General features: G+C 40.5%; 1 protein-coding gene across 1 annotated transcript; it reads left to right on the plus strand.

Moving 5' to 3' along the window:
* Positions 1 to 54: 54 nt before the first annotated feature.
* Positions 55 to 20,272, plus strand: arl8 (ADP-ribosylation factor-like 8). Its single transcript, XM_072688049.1, has 6 exons — positions 55 to 820; positions 10,057 to 10,117; positions 10,205 to 10,352; positions 11,960 to 12,043; positions 15,411 to 15,562; positions 16,540 to 20,272. Exons 1-6 carry the CDS (start codon positions 775 to 777, stop codon positions 16,586 to 16,588), a joined length of 540 nt encoding a protein of 179 aa, XP_072544150.1. The 5' UTR covers positions 55 to 774; the 3' UTR covers positions 16,589 to 20,272.
* Positions 20,273 to 24,598: the final 4,326 nt, after the last annotated feature.

Consider the following 24,598-nt stretch of genomic DNA (forward strand, 5'->3'; position numbering starts at 1 on the left):
TCGACGCGAGGGCTGATGGGAAATGTAGTTTTGCTCCGAAAAACTGAGACTCCCACACAGTAGGTGACGGTAATGAACCTTTTGTGGTCGGCGAGAGCTCGGAGAAGAACAGGACGGTCTGGGATGCGTTTATGGTTGGGGGATGGTGTCGGTATTTAGCGCTTGGCGGAGTTTCAGAGCGACTAGGCGAGTGAGAGCTTGTCATCCGCTTGCACGCCGCCTGACTGGCCGCAGAGCTCTGCGCAAACTTTCCTTTCTTCAGGGGCTGACTCAGAAGAAGCGCTCCTCCACTGCAGGCTGATAAGGAGCCGAGATTTAGAGAAGGCGCATTGGGTTAGGCGTTTGTAACCTTTGCCGATTCTCGCTGGAGCCTCACTGGAGCTCTGGAGCCGCGGTAGAACCACCCCGAGGCTAAAAAGCCACCGTTCCCCGGATTCCGCCGCTCTGCTTCGGGAGATGGAGGAGTGGAGGCGCAGCTGCCCTCAGACAAAGAGCTGAAGAGACCGGGGGAGAACTAACTGACCTACGGGCTTCGTTATCCACCATCCATTAACCTCACAACCGAGCTAGCGGGAATGTCGGCGTGAATCCCACACCGCTTGGCTACCTTGTACGACTGGAAAATGGGAGTTGTGTAGCTCGCGTTAGCTGGACGAGCTCCCCGCATGAGTATAACGGGTTAGCGAGCGAGAGCGGCGGATCTGCAGGCCTCTGGGGCAGCTCGCCTTATTTTGGCCAAGTCGAGGAAAAAAAACAAGCCAACAAACGAGAGACATGGGGCTAATTGTGGCCAAACTTTGGAGTTTTTTCTGTAATCAGGGTAAGTTGTTTTGTTGGGGAATCAGCCAGAAACGTTGGAGCCCAAATAAAAGCGGGTCGTTCAGCAGCTGGGTCTCTCTCCGCGGCCGCTAATCAGCTGAAGACCGCGGCAGTGTGAGGAGCGCTGGTTTAACGGGGGTCGTGGTGTTACACAGGAGGAGGCTAAGCTTCAGCTCCTAAAACAGGCGAGGCTGGGCCGGGCTGTGGGTTGGTGGGTTGGGTTGTTTTCAGTCATAACTGAGCTAACTAACTAACTGCCCCCGTTAGCTAACGGTTAAAACCGCTGGACGGTTCACAGCTGCTCAGGTGAGGTTAACGTTAGCTTTAGCTTGTTAGCATAGCATGAGTGCAAAAACATCTGGCTGAGCTCAGTCATAATGATACGATCAGACACTTTCGACTCTGGTAGATAAAAAAAACCCCCAAAATAAATAACAGTAAATCATTTATATTATTAGGAAATAAAAAAAAACCCAAATAAATAACAGTAAATCATTTATATTATTAGGAAATAAAAAAAAAACAAAATAAATAACAGTAAATCATTTATATTATTAGGAAATAAAAAAACCCAAAATAAATAACAGTAAATCATTTACATTATTAGAAAAAATAAAAAACAAAACAAAATAAATAACAGTAAATCATTTACATTATTAGGAAATAAAAAAATAAATAAATAAATAACAGTAAATCATTTACATTATTAGAAAGAATAAAAAACAAAACAAAATAAATAACAGTAAATCATTTACATTATTAGAAAAAATAAAAAACAAAATAAATAACAGTAAATCATTTATATTATTAGGAAATAAAAAAACCCAAAATAAATAACAGTAAATCATTTACATTATTAGAAAAAATAAAAAACAAAACAAAATAAATAACAGTAAATCATTTACATTATTAGGAAATAAAAAAAACCCAAAATAAATAACAGTAAATCATTTACATTATTAGAAAAAATAAAAAACAAAACAAAATAAATAACAGTAAATCATTTATATTATTAGGAAATAAAAAACCCCAAAATAAATAACAGTAAATCATTTACATTATTAGGAAATAAAAAAAACCCAAAATAAATAACAGTAAATCATTTATATTATTAGGAAATAAAAAACAAAACAAAATAAATAACAGTAAATCATTTATATTATTAGGAAATAAAAAACCCCAAAATAAATAACAGTAAATCATTTACATTATTAGGAAATAAAAAAAACCCAAAATAAATAACAGTAAATCATGGCATTATTAGGAAATAAAAAAAATAAAGAACACAAAGAAAACGCTGATCAGAAAGGTGTTTGCTAAAGCTTTAGCTTATTTTGCATACCTTTTTACCGCAATTTAACTATGAAACAACAATCAGATATTGCATATAGTTCATCAGCTTCATATTTATCATCATATTTTAAATCATTGTTTAAAATTTGCTAAGTGAAATACAGGGTCTCCTGGGGACCCTCAACTGTGTCAGTCATAACATTTTATATGCAAGACTGAAGAATAATGCAATGTAAGAAAAATGAATAAAATGTATTAAAAAACTTTTTTTTAAAGTGTAGAAGGATGAGACGGGCTGTGACTGGTTTATAAACAGGTGGTCAGTGTAAATAATTTCACTTGAGAAAAAATATATATTGGTCAAGACATTGTTTATCCAAAAGAGAGTCCGACCTAATCATACAAACCTAAAATACCCCTGTCCCGTTCAACCAAACTGTCAAAAAATCAAAAAATCTGCGTAAACTGGAGGTCAGGACTGTGGTCAGATTTCAGGACTCTGACTCAACCCTCTGTTGCTTCTGCTGCACATCTTGAGGTATCAGTGGCTGTACCATGATCTGGCTTGATCTAGTGTGAGACCGTGATGGAGTTTAGAGTGAGAGGCTGTTAGATGGGTTCATGTGGAGATTGAAGGCAAAAAGCTGTCATGGCCCAACCCCCAGTGCTTTTGTGCTGTTGAACAGACGCTGAGGTTCTCTGACTCAAAGGATGTGACAGAAGGCTTGGTGCCGTGGGTGACCCGGCAAGCAGAACGCATGGAAGGCGTATTCCTCCTGTATTGTGTTCCCTTTACGTTATTCACATTGTATTATTGTCTTCCTGTCATGTTATTCTCGGCGAGAGCAGCAGGAACTTAACTCAGGGCAGGCAGCTGGGAACGCTGCCATTGCCACTCTCAAGACCCGTATCGACCCGTTCTGGATTGGGTTTGAATGTTTTGCATGGTGTTTGGCTATTCTTATTCCACATCTAGACAGTTTTGGAGAAAGACTCGTCCAGCAGCTGTTCTTCACTGTTGTTGTAAAACCTACAAAGGACTTTAATGCACACAGCTTATGAGCTACAATTATTTCACTCATGATCTTGAGATCCAAATCTGCTTTCACTGATCTGAACGTTCCAGGTCTGCTGTAACGAAAGCAGACTGTATGTGAAGTGCTGAAGTGTTCAGAATAGGACTGTCTATTATTTTTAAAGAAGATTGTGAAACCGACAAGTTTGGAACAAACATTCCAATCCGGAATCTCCCAATCCCTGGAATGTCGGCTGATGATCCAGAAAGAACGTGGTTCCTGAGCCGTGAGAAGATGCTTTTCTCTTGCAGCATTTTTATTTATTTATTTTTTGTACTGAAGTGACTAAGTGTACTGTAGAGGGACTGACATCAGTGCCAGTCATCAGACAGTTATTAAGGAGGCGTATACGTCTGCTCTGTACTTAAGAGTGGATGCTGTGTCATTCCATATAAAAAGGATCAATACGCTAAGTAGAACTTGAGCAGTAGCTTTTCACAGTGATTGACCGTTACTGATCTGCGTGCTAAACTGATCCTGTTTGATCACATCTTTGCTAAGGTAGAATACCTTAGCACCTGGATAGCGTTAATCATTTTTGGAAAAGGCGTTGGTTACAGCAGGTATGGCAGATTTGTAGATTTCTACAGATTTTTCAGAGTGTGAACAACGTAATTTATAGAGTTGTTGTTGGGTATCTGTTATTTGAATCCCAATCCAGTCCAGAATCAGCACTCAGCGTTCTCAGAAGGTATAAAAGAGAGTATCGAGTTTTCAGTGTGGAGCCATATGAAAACAGACCTTTATAGAAACCTCATAGAAACAATCACTGAAACGCTCTGTTCTACCAGCGGGAGAACCTCACAGCTTTCTCTGTTTTTAAACCAGCACTGAAGAGTGCATTCAGAACCGAGTGGAGGCTAATGCTAATACACACACTAGTTATAAATACCCTAATCGCAGCACATTGACTCACTATAAACCAGTTATGTCACATTAGTAGACAAACAACAAGAGGTATATCAGTTCACTACATGCACAGAAGGTGGCTTGACTGCAGGGTTTTACTTTACTTCAGTAAGGGGGGGGGGGCAGCAGCAAACAAACCTGATTGGACATCCCTAATTGTATTTTCTTTACAGTGAAGTCGCTTGAAGCCAAGGGTCAGGATATCTAAAACACACTATAGCCTTTCCTTTATTGCTCAAAACCACCAGTAAACCTGAACATGATGGAGATAGAGATGTTTGAGTGTGAAGACCAAAAGATTCATCACTTCATATAAAGGTTCCTCACACTCACACATCTCTGCAAAGAACATTTCTTTATGGAACAAAGGTGGTTCTTCTGGAGCACCAGTCAAAGAACCATTTGAAAGAGTCCCTCCGATTTGAAACTACATTTTAGAGCAAAACCTTCTTAAAACTATTGTAAAGCAGTATCCCAGACATTCGGACCGCAGTCTCAGCGTCTCAAAAACCTCTTGAACCTCAGGCTTTTGTCATTTAAATTTTAAGACCCTTTATTCTGTACTAATGTACATTATTGTAGCTACTGTAAAATATTCAGTAACCGCTATGAGACAGTATGCAACTTATGTCATTTGAGGATGAGGAATTAAGGTGTTGGGCCTTTAAAGGGTTTAAAGAGTTAAGCTCTTCTTAACAGTTCTGACTGCAGGTTTCCCCGAGAGCCTAGCGTTTCACATCCAACCACTCAGTGACTTTGTGTACATTTTAAGAACTGAACCAGGTTGAAAGTTTGCAGGGTTCCTCCTGAAGGGTAAATAAATGTGCTTTGTGGACTCCGAGTCTAAAGACTGGCAGGCATGCCTATGTCCAGTAACCCCCTGTGAGCACCGTGGCTTACAACATGACCAGAAAAATTAAGCATGGGGCTAGATCGACTTCTCGCCTTCTTTTGATCAATGTTTCTTCTGTTCTTGCTCTGTCCAAGTAGAGCTCCAAAGGAAACCGTGGCACAGTGTTGGCCTAATTCCCCCCGGGCTGACTGCTGTAGGAAGACTCTGGAGAATGGGATTAGTAATCCCATTCTCTCTCTTAATTCCCTGCATTACCATCTCGGGCAGCACTCATTACCCAGTGTTGCACAGCAGGACGCATTCTTAAACATCTCACGGCCATTCACAAGAAGTAAACAGGAGGGTAGGAGCAGTTTGGTTGACTATCTGAGCCAGTGTGAAAATCCCACTCACTGTGCTTCACTACAGTCTGATATAGAGTTATAAGCAGGTGATGGATATGAGGGGAAGATTTTCCTCTGTATATTCACCTTATTTTCCTATAAGCAATGGGGGGCTGGTCATCTTTATTTTGTGTAGGACGTCCAGTGCAACAGCAGATGTGTTGATGTATGCTACGACCACAGTGATGATAAACATACAGAGAGTAATAAGATATGCTAGTTAGAGGGTGTCACGAACACAACAAAACAAAAAACAATGCCAGAGGCTTATGAGGCACCATAGAACTTGTAGCCGTCGTCCTACAGTTGAAGGCTCTGAATTATAGACAAACGTCCACCCAAACGTCCATATTTCTGCTCTTACCTTTTTGTAGTGGGGAAACAAACATCAGAATGAGCTATTTCCTCAGGTAAAGACAATCAGGCTCCAGTGAAGCGGACGCTTTAGGAGGGTTCACCATTCGATCCTGTTGTAGTGTGTTGGAAAGCTAGTTGGCTCTGCTCTAAATAGCATGTTGACATGTTGGGTTAACACAGTGAACTACTTTATGATCGGTGTCCACGACAGTAGTCTACTTCAGACGGCATTCACTTCAAACACTATACGACTGCAAACTATTTGAGATGAAATGATCGGAAGTTCTACGAAAAGGTGAACTCCTGAAAGTGGGCGTGGCAAAATAAGGTGGATGAAACCATTGTTATTCCTGCAAAATATTCTGCGAAATTAATTTTAGATTATTTAATGTTCTTAAAACTTGAGTTGAACAAAAGTTGAACTATTGAGCCACTGTGGTTATATTTTAATTTAAGACCTTTAAAGTTTAAATACTGCACCGTCATGTGAACAGATTCATAGATCATTAGTGTTTAATGTTAGGTGTGTGTGTGTAGGTAACTACTTACTTAAACAACTGTCTGTCATTGATTAATAGGACACTGCTTACCATACGTTACACACATGCGCTTGATGTCCAATTGTTTGTGGACACCTTCTATCAAGTTGGCACCAATAAAATAAGACTGAAGAAGTTAAGCAGAAGTGAAGCTAAGCACAAGCTAGTACTAGAACAACGGCATTAAAAGCAAGTTAAGATTCCCTATTAAATTGAGTGTTAGGTTGCATAAGCGACCCCTTAAAGGCAGTAACTGCCTGTAGTTTGCAGCCCACTAGAACCACCAGGCTGTTGACTTCTTCCGCTGAGATGCACTACCAAGCCGGATGGGAGGTGTGTGCTCAAATGGATTTCAAGAGAGCAGTTTGCAGCGTTCGTTTTTTATTTTTATTTTTTCCTTGTTGAACCTCTCAATTAAAGCTGCAGTAGGTTGGGAATCAAACTGAAATAGCAAACTGAACTTCTGAACTTCCCCTTGTTGGATAGGAGATTTTTATTTATATCAGTCAAGACCAGTGAGCCCGTTCCAGAAGCAGCCATGCATGCCCACGCCATAACACTGACTCGTCTGCTCAGGTTCATGTGCAGTTCTCCTTTACACTTTTCCCATCCAGATTTATCACCCTCTCATCTGTACAGAAGGCTTAGTTCCAGAACGCCTTCCTTTCATCTTTCTGATTCCTTTCAAATCCCAGTCTGGCTTTTCTGTTTGTCATGCTAAGGGGTTTGTCTTTCGCAGTGTAGGTTGTCTGTTGCTCCTCTTCCAGTCGTGAGAGGCATGCTTTTCACAGTCGCTTTTATCCCATTCTGCAGATTGTCTGTGATTTTTGGTTTTGGCTTTTATTTTGAGGGTTTCTGTCACTACTCTGCAGCTGTGGTTTTCCTTTCATTGCGCTGTTATTTCAGCTTCAGAACGGCTTGCTTTTTTTCCCTAATGGTCACTCTTCTAGATCATCTCATTTAGACTGTTCTTACGAGGAGCATATTGGTTTCATTGAATATCGGTTTTGGGATGATATCTGTAGAAAGAACCGGACTGGATATTAGAGGCGAAAAAAGAAGAGCCAGTGTAAGAGCCTAATATATACCTTTTTAAAAAAGAAATAGACTCTTTAGGAGTTTTTTTAGTGAAAGCAGCCAAGCTTGCCTGAATAAAGGGCTCATAACATACAAAGCAAATCAGTTGTAGATGATTCTTTTAATAATCTGTTAGTAAATGCTTCTATATAGCACTAAAAATGGTTCTGCCACTGTTATGTTATAGATTGTGTGTTTCTTCCTGTGAGGTGGTCAAGTGATTAAGTAGTTTGAGCATGATGGCCTACTTTTAGATGCTCAGAAGGTTCCATTAGAAACATTTTAAAGCTTATAAGCTTTTGAAGAAGACCTTTAGGGTTGGTGTCAGTGTCCACAAGTTTCTTACTGGCATTGCTATCAGATTAGGTATCAAAATCCGAGAAGAAGCCGTATCATGCCACCTCTATCCATGACCTTAACATTCCCTTCTCTTCTCAGATAGCATATAATCTTGATAATAATAAGTCTTTGCCGTAATGAAAGTGCAGTGGTATCTGTTGATTACAGAGCAGATGGATGGATCTGGTTGATCTTTCAAACAGATATTTGATCATTTGGTTCTTAAAGTCCAGAACAGCAGAACAAGTTAGTGATGGTGGGCTACTGTGCAGTGTTTCTAAGGCCGATACCGGTCATCGATCATCTTTGACCACAACGGGTTGAATGCTGGTATCATTTGAGGGCGGGGCTGGATGTTGCATTCGTTTTTTCAGTCTGACTTGGTAATGTGTGATCATGAAGGGCATCATCTGTAATGTTCTGCGTCGTGTCTCATGATGAAATGTATTTTACTTCACACCATGTTTAAAGTTCCGAACTCCGAGCACCTACTGAGAGAGCCTGCGAATTCCTGTGCGGAACTGCACTGTGGAGCGCAAAGTGGAAATGCTACTGAAACTGGCTGCCTATCGAGCATCAAGATTCGGATGTGATTTATGTAGCTTTCTGACTGTAGCTGCTGTACTTTTGGTCGTGGTTAATGTGGTCTGCACTGTTTGCTGTGTTTGTGTGGTTAGTGTTAATGTTTGTTAGCTCTGCTGTATTCTGCTACTCACTGTACTGGGCTGAGTTAAGGACTCTTAAATGTGGTATCCAGAGCCTAATGCAAAGCTACTGTAATCCTTAACTTGACTCTCAGGATCAGCTAATAAAAGAAATGTCTGCCAGTTACATATTTGAGCTGTAAATCGGCCGCTACCGATGCATAATTTTTTGTTTGTTTGTTTTTGTCTTTTTGGGTTTTTTTTCCCTCCCCATCTCTAGTTATATTCTTCTGGAGTTCTAGTCCAAATGAGTATAGTCAAGTGTTACAGCCAGTATTATCAGCCAGTATGCAAAAATATCAGATAGCATCGGTCTAGAATAGACATGTAGGTGCATCCCTATAAGCCTTTGTAATGCCTCCAATTCATCAGTCCATTTAGCAGAAACGGATGACTGCATGTGGTTTCTTTTACTTGTTTGTGTCACTAATAAATTTGTACAAATTGGTAGCCAAACTCAGTCTGGCTCGGTCATTCATGAGGAAGTAATAATGGTGTACCATCCTGTGTCGCATTGTGAAACTGTCAGGAAACACACAATTTGACTGACCTGGCTTCCTTCCCTTGGCCTATATCTAAATCTGGAGGTGAAAAGTCAGACTGCTTCTACTCTGTCTTCTACACTGTCTCAAAGGATAGCTCTACTGGTCATGACCCATCATACTCTCTGGTAGTAACACTTAAGGAAAGTAGTTGTGTATGTTTGGGCCTACATTCAGCCATTTGAGCTATATAGTAAGAGTTGAAAATGAGCAGTTGGTAACAGGCCCAGAGTGACCATGAAGCTGCATGGCATAAATGAGCTTTGAGACACAGGGAGGAAGTAAGCTTGCCCTGAATTGGAGGAAAGGGTTCCCGTCTACATAAAGGGCCCCTGGGTAGCCTTGAGAACTACTAAGAAGCTAATGGTACTGGGAAAACAGCTCTTCATCTAAGCCCTTTTCCAACACACTCTGCTTATTGCATTAAGGTTTTTTCCCCAGCTTTCCTGCCTAGTCGATGTGGATCATACAAACAGTGCACGGGGCTTCGCTAAATCTTTGTGAATCTACATAAATCAATAGTCTAGATACCCTGACAGCATGGAACTGGGTAGTGTATTGATTGGTGGTATTGGTGCCATTTTGTGACCTGCTCTTTTTGCAACTCGGGAAGTCTTTTAGGTTTTTGTCTTTGTTCAAAAGTTGAAGCACAATATTTTGTAGTTTGCAATAAAAAAACAAAAACAAATGAAAATCCATGAATTCCCACCGTATTTAACCGGAAGTCAACGATGAGATGTCACGATATTAGTAATGTACTCTGTGTATCCAATATTGTAGCGAAATTAGTAATATTAGGCCATCTCTGGCGGATATGTCATAGAAAATAGTAACAGTTTGAATTTTCCTTTTGTATCAAGCAGCAAAATGTTTATAAAAATGTAAATTGACATTGCACAAGACACATCCTGTGATGTGGCTTTTACACATATTTACACTGCAATACCGATTCTAAAACAATATATTGTGCAGGCTTACTTCTGTATAAGCAACTTATCCAATTTGATATATTTTAAACATCACAATAATCCTGAATTGTTTTTGGAAAATTTTAAATTTTGTAATAAATGGGGTGAAAGATTACTACTACTACTACTGAAGTATGTTTTTGTATATATATTTTTAAACCCATTTCTATGTGTTTTGTTCTATGTCTGGTCTACAGAACACAAGGTGATCATTGTGGGTCTTGACAACGCAGGAAAGACCACCATTCTTTACCAGTTGTAAGTACAGTGCGCTACATGAATGTAGGTTTGTTCTCAGTGCTGTAATCCTGGACGGTTTATTTAGTGCTTCGGTTTGTCGTGCAGCTTGATGAAAGAGGTCGTTCACACTTCGCCAACGATCGGCAGCAACGTGGAGGAGATTGTGGTGAAAAATACACACTTCCTAATGTGGGACATTGGTGGCCAGGAGAGTCTTCGCTCCTCTTGGAACACCTACTACTCCAACACAGAGGTAAGATTTCAGTAATGTTGTTCCACAACGTTGTAATAGCGTCCAAAAATAAGTCATGCCTAAATGAGTGTCGTGGATACTATGTCTAATTATTTGTTGACAGCCCTTCTAATGAATGCATTCGGCTACTTAAGTTGCGGCCTTTTGCTGACACAGATGTGCAACTGCGCACACCTACACATTATTTAGTCCCTGTAGAAAAGTATAAAGGCAATACAATAGGTACTATCAGAAGCATATGAACCTCTTGGCATTATGCCTAATGCTAGATGTGTGGCTACAGGGGTATAAAGAGTTATACTACTTTTGGGATGACTTATAGTGTGTGAGATGAGGTGAGGTAGTGATCATTTAATATCCTGACCACTCTCCTAAAATCTAGTAGAAAGTCTTCCCTAGACAGTTATTCCAATAAAAGCAGGATAAACTCGGATGTCCCAATACTTTTGTCCACATAATGCACATATGTTAACATATTACAATATATTGTCTCCATTGTTGCAGTTTTTTACTTTTTGATCATGTAAATCTGACATGTCCATCATGATTAGACCAATAGAAATGCTCAAAAATGACTCTTTTTGTTTGTGTGCTAGTGAGACGACATGTATGTTAAAATTTTTGATTTAATTGAACTAGAACTGTAATTATGATCCACTCTGACCAGTTTGCCTCAGATAAATAAATTCAACTTACCCTTTTTTGTTGCGTTCTAACAGAATTAACCCCTCAAACATCAATTAATTGCTTGATTAAAAGCCCATTCATTTAAATTAATGCATGAATGACACAAGCCCTGCCTTATTCCTGCCCACTTTACTCTTCCAGGGGTTTTGTAAAGACACTTAAAATACCCCTAAACTTATCCAAGGTTGACTTTTTTTTTTCTGTATGTATTGAATTCCATAAAGCCTCATAAATTGTGCTGGAACACGTCATTCCAACTCTTTAAAACCTTGAGTATCATGACACGTCATGCATCATGAAAATCTTGCCATCTTGCCGCTCTCATGCCCATATATAAGGTATCGCACCGCAGACAAAGGATAAAGGATGAGTAGCTATAAATAACGTATAAGTTTTAGAGGGGTTTCACTGGGTAGGGTTTCAGTCAGAAGTTCAGAACCAACCTGGGTGACCCTGGTGTGGGGTTTCTATGGTGTGCATGTAGGAGTGTGTACTAGCTATACCTCTGTTGTTACATTGATGAATGTTTCAAATGCAGTCTGTCGTCCAAAGCCCAGCTGGGGTGTGTGTGTGTGTGCGTGCGTTGGACTTAGGGGTCAGAGTTCAGGGGCTAACAAAGAAGACTAAAAGGGGCAGTCACAGCCATTCAATCGAAAAAAATAGTGTGCTTGGGGGGAGGCGGCGGGGGCCGGATACTGAGTGCTGTTCCAAACCGCTGCAATCTGTTCAACACTCATTCATTCCCACATGCACACGTGCTTGCATGCAAGGACACGCAGACTCAACTCACAGAAAGTGCACTTTCCAAACATAGACCCAGCCTGTCTGTGACTGTGCTATTGTCTGATGCCTTTTTCAGAGAAGTAGCTGTAACATGACCTGTTTAACATTGTGTGTGTCTGTGCCTGTCCTTTCTGTAGTTCATCATCCTGGTAGTGGACAGTACAGACAGAGAAAGACTCGCAATCTCCAAAGAGGAGCTGTACAGAATGCTGGCTCATGAGGTAAAACCTTGTTTACACCACACACACACACACACATACACACACAAGCTCTTTAGTTTCTTGAAGCCCATATAGGAAAATACACAAGCTTCATTCTTCCTAACATTTGCTGTCCACCATTGTCTCTGTTCAGTTCATTGTGGTGGAAAACAAAAACCCTGAGACTGAACCTGCTAATAAATTCCTCAGACTCTCACTGTTGCATTTTCCTACTAAATGCTGAAACCGTTCAGGCCACCACTCGGGTTGCTGCTGTCGATAATATTAATAATTAAGTAACCTATTGAGTACTTTTTGGTCATCAATAGGTGCACAGAATATATAATGGCAGAATCATCAGCAGGTAATTGCTCGAGTCATTTTATTAGTATTTTTGGGGGGAGGGATTACAAATCAACAAAAGGTCAAAGTCAGACATACAGAGTCAGAAGTATACAAACAGCAACACTGGCAAGTAAAAAAAAGAAAAAAAGAAAAGATGCTTTTGGTAGCCATCAGAAAGCTTTTGGGAAACTCTTCTTGGCAGAAATGGGAGCGTTCAATAAAATACGTGGACACAACTTCAGGACATATGGAAGGCCATTGCAAAAATGTAACCTCAGTCTGCTTAATCAGTTCCACAACCATCGTGTATATGTGGATTGTTGTCCAAGTATCAACCGTCTAGCTGATGGTTTGCAATTATGCTGAAGAATTCTGAGGTAGTCCCCCTTCTTCTTTCTTTCTGTATCAGTTCCCCTGGCAGCAAAACAGCTCTAGAACATTTTGCTATTGTCACTATGCTTAACAGTTGCTGCAGTGTACTCTCAGATGAATGCCTCACCATTTCTCATCCAAATATCTTTCTTTGACAAGCTTGAAAGTGTCAATTTTTTGGAACAGAGTCTTCTGTTTTGACCACAGCCTCTCAGATCATGGCTATGTGAAACTTACTTGACTGTAGATGATGACACTGGTGTTCCAGCAGCTTCCAGTTCATGGCAGGCCTGTCCTATGGTGGTTCTTGGATTATTTCCGACCATCCAAACTAATTTCTTCTCACCCTTTTTTCAGTACAGAGAAGTTATCAACTGTAGTCAATAATGATCACTAACAGGTTTATGTATATTGTTAAGAGTGGGTGTAAAATTTCAACCCTGTGTTGATTTCAGTAAAAACACAATTTTAACATGTGCAACAAATTTTCATTCAAATGAAATCACTGAAAGCCCAATATTAGCCCAATATAGTGGACATAAACGTCAGCCATAACTGTTTGTGCATGATTAATATCCTACAAATAATAAACCCACCCAGAATAACAGAATAACTGGAATAAAGAATTTATAGTCTAGTCACAGCACATATTTTTCATCATATAACTCAAACAAAACAATTTTAAACAGAAAAGAAATTAGCAACCTTTTACATAATACTTCCTAAATTATGAGTATAACCCTAATGAAACACTATCTGTACATAAATGTATAGAAAAGTATTCATCAGGTTCATCAAGAGAAAGCAGTAGGAGATTTTAAAACATGTATTACAATACAAACCGCTGCTTTTCAAGCTGAAGTCTGAATAGATTTTTCTTTAATCGAGTTTAATCAGGCGTTATTGCGACCTTACTGACTACAGGTAACCCCAGCACTGACACTGCTGTGTTCTAGCCTGTATTCAAGTCTTTTGGTCGTCTGCTTTGCTGCAAGCCAAGCGTTTGCAGAAAGTGGAACAAAGAAGTCAAGGCGATGTTGCAGTGTGAGGAATGCGGATTGTAAAAAAAAAACGAAAGAAACAGCTGCAAGACCCACTTTCAAGAACTTTGAAGGGCAAAATGTAGAAGTGAGAGTTTATTTTGCAGCTGTGCTAAAAAGTTACTCTTTCTAAACCTGAATTGGTTCCTTGTGTGGTTTTGTAACTTTTTTATATATATATATCTAGCTTTATTCATCTAAAGCCGTGTTTCCCAGTCTTTGTCCTAGAAGACAGCTGGTGCTGAGTCAGATGCTGGAGCTGGAGCAGCACTAAAATAACAGTGCAGAGGTACTTCAGGACCCAGATTGGGAAACACTGGACTAAATGTTCTGAAGGTTATTGCCTGGCTTTTGTGTATAGTGCTGGGCAAGCATTACAGGCAGCCAGGAACAATGTTGAAGTCCCTCAGCTGTGTGTCTTTTGCCTGTGAAAACTATCCAACTGCTGTAAAATATAATTCAACACAAATTCATGGGTGAAATGTCCTGTTTGAGTGAATTTGTTAATATCTAAATTAGAAGAACACTGGTTGGGTTTCTGAGTGGCTCAGTAATCTAATTAGCTACTACAGGCTTCGGCTTTGTCCAAAAGGACACAATTTGCCATGCTGGGTGGGTAGATGGCGCTTTCTCCTCTTATGACTCTTAAGTGTTCTTGGCCAGCACGTCCCAGACCCGTGCTTTTCGCCCAGCGTGTCTGCTGCCTGGTAGTGTCTGGATCCGCAGCAGTTCGAATAGAGGAGGTGGCTGGCTTTACATGTGTTAAGTCCTTACCCTCCTAGTGTCTGGAGCATTGCTAGTGCTAGGGGGAGTTTTGAAAATGGATTCATTGACGGTACCAAATTTGACAAACACATTTATATATAAATATAAATAAAAAAGAAGGATAAACGTGCAAAGAACACAGGTTTGGTTCCTGACTTCTCTGTGTGCTCCAGCCAGTGTATGGATTTGTTCAGCAGCTCACCTGATTTACTTTAATAAAGGATTGATTAGATGGATGGTTACTTTTAGGTACTGTACCTCCTTAGTTAGAACTTCTGAAATCATTAAGATTATGCATACAACATCGTCATGCAAAGGTTTGGACTCCCCTGGTCAAAATCCCCATTGCTGTAAATAGCTCAGTGAGGAGATGAACTGATCTCCAATTTTTCAACATTTTAATAAAGACTAGTTTATTATTTTTCTTGTGTGTTTAGTTTAGACAGTCCTAGAGATTTAAGCACTCATACATTTTGAATGAAAAAGACACGTGTCCAACTGTTAAGCACAGGGGTGGATGCTTTGGGTTTGTGTTGCAGCCGGTGGCACAGGGAACCTTTAACTGGAAGAGAGAAGAAAGGGTTCAGTTAAATGTCAGTAAAGCAAGAATCACCGTATGTAGGTGAAAATGAGGAGTGGGGGGGGGTGTCAGATCTCTACTGGCTTTGCTATTCACAGGAACAGATCGTTTGAGCAGTGTGTTTAATTTAAAATGCTTACTGCTCTGATAAACAGCTTTACATCTCATTATCTCAGACACCTCAGGAGGCTTTGCATAGCGCTATATGCGCTGATCCACGGTCACTGCACAAACATGCTGAGCAGATTCTTCTTTCTTTCTCTCTCTCTCTTTCTCTCCCTCTCAGGACCTGCGTAAAGCAGCAGTGTTGATATTTGCTAATAAACAGGATATGAAGGGCTGTATGTCTGCAGCAGAAATCTCCAAGTACCTGACTCTCAGCTCCATCAAAGACCATCCCTGGCACATTCAGTCCTGCTGTGCACTTACAGGAGAAGGGTGAGACATGCACACACACAAGGACATTCACTGGCTTGTGCTTGCATCTGGTTGGGGGGGGGGGTGCATTTGTCTAAACAACAGTGTGGTGATATAGGTTTTTTTCCTCCATACCCTGAATGTAGTGATCAACCAAAATCCTGTAAGAAATGGATGGTCAAGATTTTAACATCTGTTTGAAATGACTAAACAGTTTCAGTGCATTTGAAGCATCTATGTGATGTGTGGTTGAGGTATTGCAGTTAACACCAGGCCAAACCCTAGAAATTTATGTAATAGTGACAGTCACTCACAGTGGCAAAATTTCGAGACTAAACGCGCAACGGCTACTTCGTCAGAATGTAGAAGTTCGGCGGTCCTGGCCTGGAGGTTAGAGTGATCGGAAGGTCACCGTTGCCTGCCGGGTCACTACTGAAGTGCCTTCCTGGGGTGTGTAGGTGTGTTCATTGCATGGATGGATTGGTTAAGGGCAACCAGGTGAAGCATTGCTTCAGTGAAGGACCAACTGAAGAGGGAATCCCAAACCAAGCTGGGAAGCCGGTAAAGTGAGCGGGCGTTCTTGCTAGAAGAACCCTAGCACACCACCCTAGCATCAGCTAGCTTACTGTGCCAGCCAGACTGAGACGCCCAAAGAGGACTGCAACACTATCCAGACGAGTTTGTGAATAATTAAAACAAAAAAAAAGTATAATAATGACTGTTCTTTTTACTAAAACCCAGTCTATGCTATGTGGCTATTGTGTGCAGTTGTAGTGGCGTAAACCCGCCAGTCAGAACAGTGTGTTGTTCGTTTTGATTTTAGCCAAGCTTTGGAAATATTATGGTGTTTAATTGCATTTCATTCTGAGGCGAAACAACAGGGTTGTGAATAGGCCTGTAAAACTACATAGAAGCACGTCCTTACTAATTCTACGGCAAACAACAACTTGAAATACTCCATAAATGCATTCTGTTAATCAGTTTGATGTATTTTTCAGGCTTTGCCAGGGCTTGGAGTGGATGACCTCAAGGGTGGGACTCAGATAGCCTCCAACGTCCTTTCAGGACTGACTTACTGACAGCCTTTACCACCAGCTCTGGTGGCACCTCAGCCTCACCCTAAGTTTTTGTTTTGTTGTTTTTTTATTGTTTTTTTTGTTTTGTTTTGTTTTTTGTTTCTGGGACATTTTTAGCTCATGATCAATGTTCACTTCTGCGGTTGACCTCTTTGGACACCTACCTCAGCTTGGAACGACCAGCTGATTGGCTGATTGGTTTTATGGACTACATAATTTGACCAATCCCGTTTCAGGATCAGCTGAACTATGCCTGTGAAAGAAGGGAGGATACAGCATTTCGAGTATTACTGCTCACAGAGAGGTGTGCGTGTGTGCGTGTGTGCGTGTGTGCGTGTGTGTGTGTGTGTGCGCGCGCACGGGTGTCATTCAGTCACTTGGGTTTGAAATGAAAGTTCTCTACTCTGGTTTATTAGGAACAGTAGGACAGTTGGGGGGGTTCTGGTGTATTTTATTGGGTAAAACACTTAATAGGATATATGTTTGCCCAGTTGTGTTTTTTTTTTTTTACTTTACTAGGTCAGCACATGGGTCATAAAAGTCTGTTTTTTGTGTTTTGGGAATCTTGTGGAGGGGTGCCTGTACTGCACCCAGAAACACCACTGCATATCATGAACATTTGAAAGCATATCAGAACATGCATTACATATCATGTAGCATTACCTCAGTCCTCCAGAACTGCAGGAGCCTGTGCTGCACAGTCCGAATACTCCGTCATTTCAACCCTGCCTGTATCAGCTAGAGCACGACCATTGAGATGTGGGAACTTGTTTGGTTGTTGATAGGGACTTTATTCCAATTATTTAATGATTTAATAATTTAAGATCATGGAAGATAGATTGACATGTGACAACCATTGGGTTTATTGTTTTGGGTTTTTGCAGGGGGCGGGTTGGTTCATGTTACATAATATGAGCCGGTTTTCCAGGCACGGAGTAAGCTGTTAATAGTCGTACCAAGTCCACGGTGCTAAGGGATTTCCAGTGGAGAATTCCTGTTATCTTTCTCCATCCTATATCTTGAAATCCACCCATGTTTGATTTGTCTGATTCTTTTTTTTTTTATCTTTTTGAAGACCTGGAAATGGAGAACTGGTTCTTATTATGGATTTCCTAGCATTTAGCGAGGAAGGTGCATCTACCCAAGTCATGGATTAACTTGAAATGTCTAATTTTTGGTGTTGCTAGATGTGGTGTTCTGTTACCATTTCAGGTACTGGATTAGAGGATTAGAGGAATCTTTAACCAGTACCAACATCATAGGAAATGCCAGGATCTAAGGACTAGGCAGCCTGATTTTTTACAGCATTTGCTATGTCATTTAAAACGTAAGTGCAGCTGGTGAGGACTTTGTGTGTGTGAGTGTGTGTGAGTGATGGAAAGAGAGAGAATGAAAGAGATTGCGATTGTTTGTGCTGCCATTGCTGCTTCTATTAGCCCGCTCACTGTTCTGCTTGGAGGCAGACGGCCCTTTGTTTGCTGCCGATGGAAATGCGCTTTTGTGGGGGAAATGATAAGCAAATTGTGGCCGTTCCCACCCATGGCCCCGTCACAGGAAATGACCAGTATTAAGGTCAGGGTAGTTACTATGGCAATGCCATGTTTAAGAATGCTTGTAAAGCTCAGTTTCTCTCTCTCTCTCACACACACACACACACACGCACACACTGTGCTTCGACAGGTTCTTTTGTTTGTTTTCCTTCCTCTCTGTGCATGTATTATTTTATCCTATGTATATCATGTCTCGTCAGGTCAACAATCTGCAGCAGAAAGCTTTTCTCTCTCTCTCTCTCTCTCTCTCTCTCTGTGTGTGTGTGTGTGTGTGTGTGTGTGTGTGTGTGTGTGTGTGTGTGTGTGTTCAGTATTTTGCTTTAACTCCCCAGTTTCCAATTGGACTGAAGATTGGCTCACGCTAGGGGCTGCTTATGATATTACTATAGCATGGTCCTTTTGGTGTAAAACTTTTGCCAGAGCCCTGTTTCTATGAAAGCACATCCCCATCAGGTAGCTGTAGCCTCTGTTTCTGGCAACGATATGTCAATGAGTTTTAGCTAGTATCTCCAAATAATGACTGCTTTTCTTGACATTTCTGACAATACCAGAGGAAACTGGGTAGCGGACGGTTCTGCTGAGGGAGGATGTCGGAAGTAAGCCTAGATCACACTGACCCTGGGTTCTCAAAAAAAAATGAAAGGCGGAGTGTAGACAAGAAGCAGCAGTGCAGCACAGAGCAGTCTAGAACAGTAAATGAAGGTTAATATTGTATGGCGGGCATTTTAGAACAAGCAAGCAAGAGGAGAACCTTCTGAAACCGGATGAATGTGAAAACAGGTCACAGTGGCTTATGTTCTAGACGTTTCACGTGGTTTCGTAAAATAAAGGTTTTTATTTGATCGCAATAACTACGGTGTTTAGAGTGCTTGGTCAGAATTTTGCCACATGCTGCCAGAAACAGATGGGAAAACAGAAGAGGGGGAAACGTTAATTCTCCTATTCTTTGATACGTGATAAGAATGGGCTTTCTTTCCAAAAGACCCCTGAAGTTCTGTCTTCATTCTGTACTTGGCGTCATGCCCCTGTTGGAAATTCTGGTTCTAATCTGGATTTTTATACAAAATCGCTTCCAGAGAATTAACATCATTAGATCAGCAACCTCAAAAACATGACCCAATCAAACGTCATCAAAACAGGTTAGTGATGGATCTTTGGTAGTAGTACTCTCTCAAAAACAAAGGCGCTTTAAATCCAGTTACGGTTAATCCTTAATATAGTTGCACCAAATTACAGAAATGTTGTACGGATGTTGCCTGATTCTTATTTTGGCTTGTTGATGACCCTGAAATTCAGAAGATCCAGTGAGCTTTGGGAGGAGAATAGTAGAAACCTGTTTGTTTACCAGAGGATGTGATGTCCCATTCGTTTCTGCCTTACAGAACTTTGGCCCAGAGATCCCAATAGGGGCATGACTCTCAACTTTAGAGGTCTGTGAGGCAGACTCAGACTTCTCCGTCTTCAGTTTGAGTTCAGTTGGGTCACAGTGGTTAGAATCAGGCCTGGAGTGGAAAATACAGACTCCTGGCAGTTTTTGTTTTTGCTGAAGTGAAGCTGAAAGATTTCAGAGATTTCAGAGATTTGATCCCTCACTGAATCTGAAATTGGGTCAGCCTATTCTTTGTCTCTCTCTGTGTGTGTGTGTGTGTGTGTGTGTGTGTGTGTGTGTGTGTGTGTGTGTGTGTGTGTGTGTGTGTGTGTGTGTGTGTGAACGGTTTATAACGATCTGATGAGTCAGCCCTGCACCCTGCGCTCTTGCTTTTGCTTCTCAGCGGCGCCCTCTGCTTGAACGTCAAACACTACACACCTGGAATAGTTTTTAATGGCAGGAATCTGGGATCATACTTTTGTAAGGTTCATGTGTGGGTTAATTTTTTTCCTTTATGGATTGCAAGGGAAGCCTGGTATCTTTTTGCAAAGGGTCAAAGTTCACTAAGTGGACTGTTAAGTTATGGTACAGAGGAAGTTATCTGTGGTTCCACTGCTCCCTCATTTCAAAGGTCAGCCCATTCAATAAGCTGTCAAATGTGCCATTTCAACATGAGCAGACGTATGTACTGACTTTGGTAATTCTGTAATTTTATAATAAATGCTTTTATTTTGAAGGTGAAAGTTCTGCGTTGATTTCTTTTTCATTATTGTTTATTTTCCAGTTGAAGTCAATATTAAAAAATATGTATATATTATATTTTCCTTTTCTGTGAAAACAGTGGATTATTACATTCGTGAACCATTAGGCATATATAGCTACCTTATAATGACACTTGATGATGATGATGATGATAATATTCGATATTAATTTTTATATGGGATAGCATGTAAACTTGAATTTGGAAATGTACTTTTCCTTTATCCGGCGCTAAATTATGCTTTTATATGAGTACTTGCACCAGCAAATGTATATTTACACCGATCAGCCATAACAATAACGCCACTTTCTTGTACACTCACTGGCCATTTTATCAGTGAGTGAATTAACGCTGAGTGGTTTAAAAAAACTCAAGCACCAAAACTGCAGTGCTGAGAATGACCCTATATATATATATATATATATATATATATATATATATATATATATATATATATATATATATATATATATATATATATATAAAAAATGTGTGTGTATATATGTATGTATGTTTATATATACACATATAATAAGTGTGTGTACATTGGATACATTGGATCCATTGGATCAAAGAACTCTGATGGTTGACTGAGGAGAAACTAGCCTCTTACTTTTCTTTGTCAATGTTGGAGTCTGTTCTCAAACACTAGGCCATTGACCACACGTGACCCAGCCGAGTTTCACGCTTTAATTCCAGCCATAGACTGCAGCTCTGTACTGTGCTGGACGCTCTGTAAAAGAGTCGTTTATTTATTCACTTCCCCCTGAACTGCTTATTTCTATCACGAGTGACCGTGAACTACCAGTCATTATAGCCAGGGTGACCATAATTGTTTTTTGTTGTGTTTTTTTTTTTTTTTCCCAAAAAGAGGGCATCGGACTATCAAGTAAAAATGAACAGCGACTGGGATAATGATACAGATGTGGTCTGAGAACATTTTAGAACAGTGCAGATATTGAATGAGGGAGTACATTCTATAATGGTACAGATGTGGTCTGAGAACATTCTAGGACCGTGTGAGTGTGTAGAGAAAATTCTAGAACAATGCAGATGTGGTTGAATTTGAGAGAACATTGTAGAACAGTGCAGATGTGGTTAAATATGAGAGAACATTCTATAATGGTGCAGATGTGGTCTGAGAACATTCTAGAACAGTGCGAGTGTGTAGAGAATGTTCTATGATGGCGCAGATGTGGTCTGAGAACATTCTAGAACAGTGCAGATGTGGTTGAATCTGAGAGAACATTTTTAGAACAGTGCAGATGTGGTCTGAGAACATTCTAGGACAGTGCGAGTGTGTAGAGAACGTTCTATAATGGTGCAGATGTGGTCTGAGAATTTTCTAGAACAGTGCAGATGTTGAATGAGGAGGAACATATTTAAAGCATTCTCTAATAAAGCAAATGTTCTAGAAAAGTGCAAGTGGGTGCAGAACATTTCTATAACAATGTAAATGCCAGAGAACGTTCCCAAACATGGAGCGCATTCTGGAACAGTACCAGTAAGACTAAGGGTCAACAGTCTACAATGGTGAGAATGAAGGAGAGAACATTTAGAGAAAATGCCCAGATCTGAGACAGCGAGCATAAGCTGGTGTTTGTTGACTTGGTGTGCTCCGGGCTGAGCCTGTTCTAATATTCACGGCTTTACTGTAGGATTACGCTGGGCTGCTCACCATTAAGCGATGCTTTGAAGTAGTATGAATCGCTGGAAACTCTCCCCAGCGGCTCAAAGTTGAGGAACAGAACTTTGATGCAGGATAGAGTACTAAGTTTGTTGTAGTTCAGTCATGGTTAATTTCCAATAAGACCCCACAACCTTCACTATTAGGATGCAGGTCGCCTTAATGGTGGAAACATGGCCTTCCCCAAAATCCATACCCGTTAATGACGGCATTGCACTCCTGACACCATGCTTCACTGCAGTTTTTCAGGGTGAAACATCTGCTCAAGAGGTTTATGTAAACAGAACTGTGAAATGTAAACAAGGGCAACTTAATTCAACTTGATTCATCTTTCCAGAGGCTTCCATCTCTTTTATTGGACTTTCCAAGGTTAATCCCCTGATTTAGAGGGCCACTAATAAACTTTATAGGGGCACTTAACTTCACTCTGCAGAAGAACAGCGCTACCAAACAGCCAGAATCTGGTGGCTAGACTGCTGTGGAACTCTGACATTGATGTGAAAAGTAGGGAACACAAACATGTTGGATGCCTCAAGCCCTTCTAGACCTCAACCAGAACTACAAGAACTGTTCTGCAAGCAGCGTCTCCTAATCCACAGCACTGTTTCAAATATTGGCTGCATTAACACACCAAATCCATCTCATGAAGGGAAATAAGCAGTTCATAAACATGACCAGGTGTGTGCAATCAGGACATGCATTAAACCTTGTAGGGCAGTGGGTCATCAGGGGCAGAGGCAAGGGGCAATATGGCCAAAACAGTGACTTTACAAGAGAAGGTAAAAAGGTTCTGAACTCTGAATGGAAGTAAATGGGAAAAGGAACTTGTTCCAAGTAATATGGAGCATTTCTATTGGTCTATTCATCCAGAATTATTTACACAGTGCATAGATCAACTACAGGGTTCAAACCAAGGAGAAAACTACAACAGACAAACATGGAGATGCATTTTTCATTGGACAGTAGTGAAGTACCCTATAGCCTTCCATAGACACATCTAATATTCTTACTAATAATTTATACTAGACAAACTAAAATTTGGACCTTGGTTGGTCAGGACTGGGTTATGGGATAAGGAATTTAAACTTTTTTGATGATCCTAGTCCTAACCTTATGTCCAAATCTTAGTTTAGTTTAATGCCACTTCATTTGAGGTGAGGTTCATATCTACAAAACATGTAAGGCCAGTTTCCCAGACAGAGACTAATCCTAGTTGTTGACCTAGTTGTCCCTTTAGAAAACAGTACTCTACAGAAATGAGTTTCAGTGCATCACTACTGGCAAGCCAGTGAATATCAGAAAAATAAATGCTCCAGATTGTTCGGTCTGATCTGAGCTTTTGATCAGATGTTTCTGATTTTTTACAGATTTTCTGTCTCCATAGGAATAAATGGAGTGCAACTGTTTATGCACGCTTCTTATAGCACGATTATACAAATACACTAGTACACAACATCCCAAGCAGCCACATGAGGCGACAGTATAGCAATCACCTAGAAAACCATAGAACCTGCCTAGGAACCACTTAGCAACACTCTAGCAATCACTAAGCTACTCCATCATAACCACCTAGCAACACCACAGCAAAAACCTGGGATACCATAGCAACTGCCTGCCTAGCAACCACTAAGAAATTCAGTTTTTAATGAAAACCACCGACCAATCGCATAGCAACAACCTGAGATACCATAGTAACATCTTAGCAACCACTAAGCAATACCATAGCAACTGCCTAGGATACCACAGCAACTACCTAGCATTCTGTTTTTTTTCTCCGAAAATTAATTATACAGAAATAATTCATTCGTGCTGAAATGTAAGGTGTCATGATGTGTTGAAGCATCATCATTGATCAAAGTGTAACATCAGAGATTTCAATTTCTGCTTGTTTAGCTGTCTGGCTTTTTTAACATGAACATCCTGATAACTGTACCTTTAACCGCCCCAGGCTTACTGTTTAGTTATTAGGTTCATCTTATTTGTTCAGTAAAGACTGTAAGAGATTCAGTATCTACTGCAAACCTAATCCGAGAGTCGCTGTCATGTGCAAATGTTTGAAAATCCTGTTTAAATCATGCTATTTCTATTTATTTGATGAATTTAATATCTAAAAAATGCTCCTTAACGTTTGTATAAGTTGCGTTCCACATTCCAGTTTGGTCATTTAAACCAGTAAACAGTAAAATTTAAAGCACATAGAACTGTGGATCTTGGATGCATCATTTGGTTGCATCCAAACTTTGGAATACAACTGCATATAGGCTTGAAAATGAAGCTGTGTGGCCCACATTCAGACCATGAGAGTTTAATGGGTCACAGTCCAGAGATTCTGGGATTCCACTGTTTTATTTCCAATCAGGGCAGAGGAGGACAGGAGGCAGCACTGCAGTTATCTTGGAGGCCGAATAAACGAAGATGAATAAGGACACCCTGATGTGAGTATTACAACCCACTGTGCTGGGCTTTCCCCTCTCAGAAGAGACCTTGTTTGCTGTTCTTTCAGCATGGGAATTGAACTCCAGGCTATACTGCAGTTTGGCAAACAGTAACATTCATAGACCACACACACACAGACCCATACGCTGGGCCTGAAGTGACAGTATGAAAACCATTTC

This window comes from Salminus brasiliensis, chromosome 9 (assembly GCF_030463535.1).
Source record: "Salminus brasiliensis chromosome 9, fSalBra1.hap2, whole genome shotgun sequence".
Classification (NCBI taxonomy): Eukaryota; Metazoa; Chordata; class Actinopteri; order Characiformes; family Bryconidae; genus Salminus; species Salminus brasiliensis.

Coding starts and splice junctions, on each gene's coding strand:
- arl8 (XM_072688049.1), top strand. CDS start 775: ATGGGGCTAATTGTGGCCAAACTTTGGAGTTTTTTCTGTAATCAGG. Junction 10,118..10,204: donor ACCACCATTCTTTACCAGTT/GTAAGTACAGTG, acceptor TTTGTCGTGCAG/CTTGATGAAAGAGGTCGTTC. Junction 12,044..15,410: donor ACAGAATGCTGGCTCATGAG/GTAAAACCTTGT, acceptor TCTCCCTCTCAG/GACCTGCGTAAAGCAGCAGT.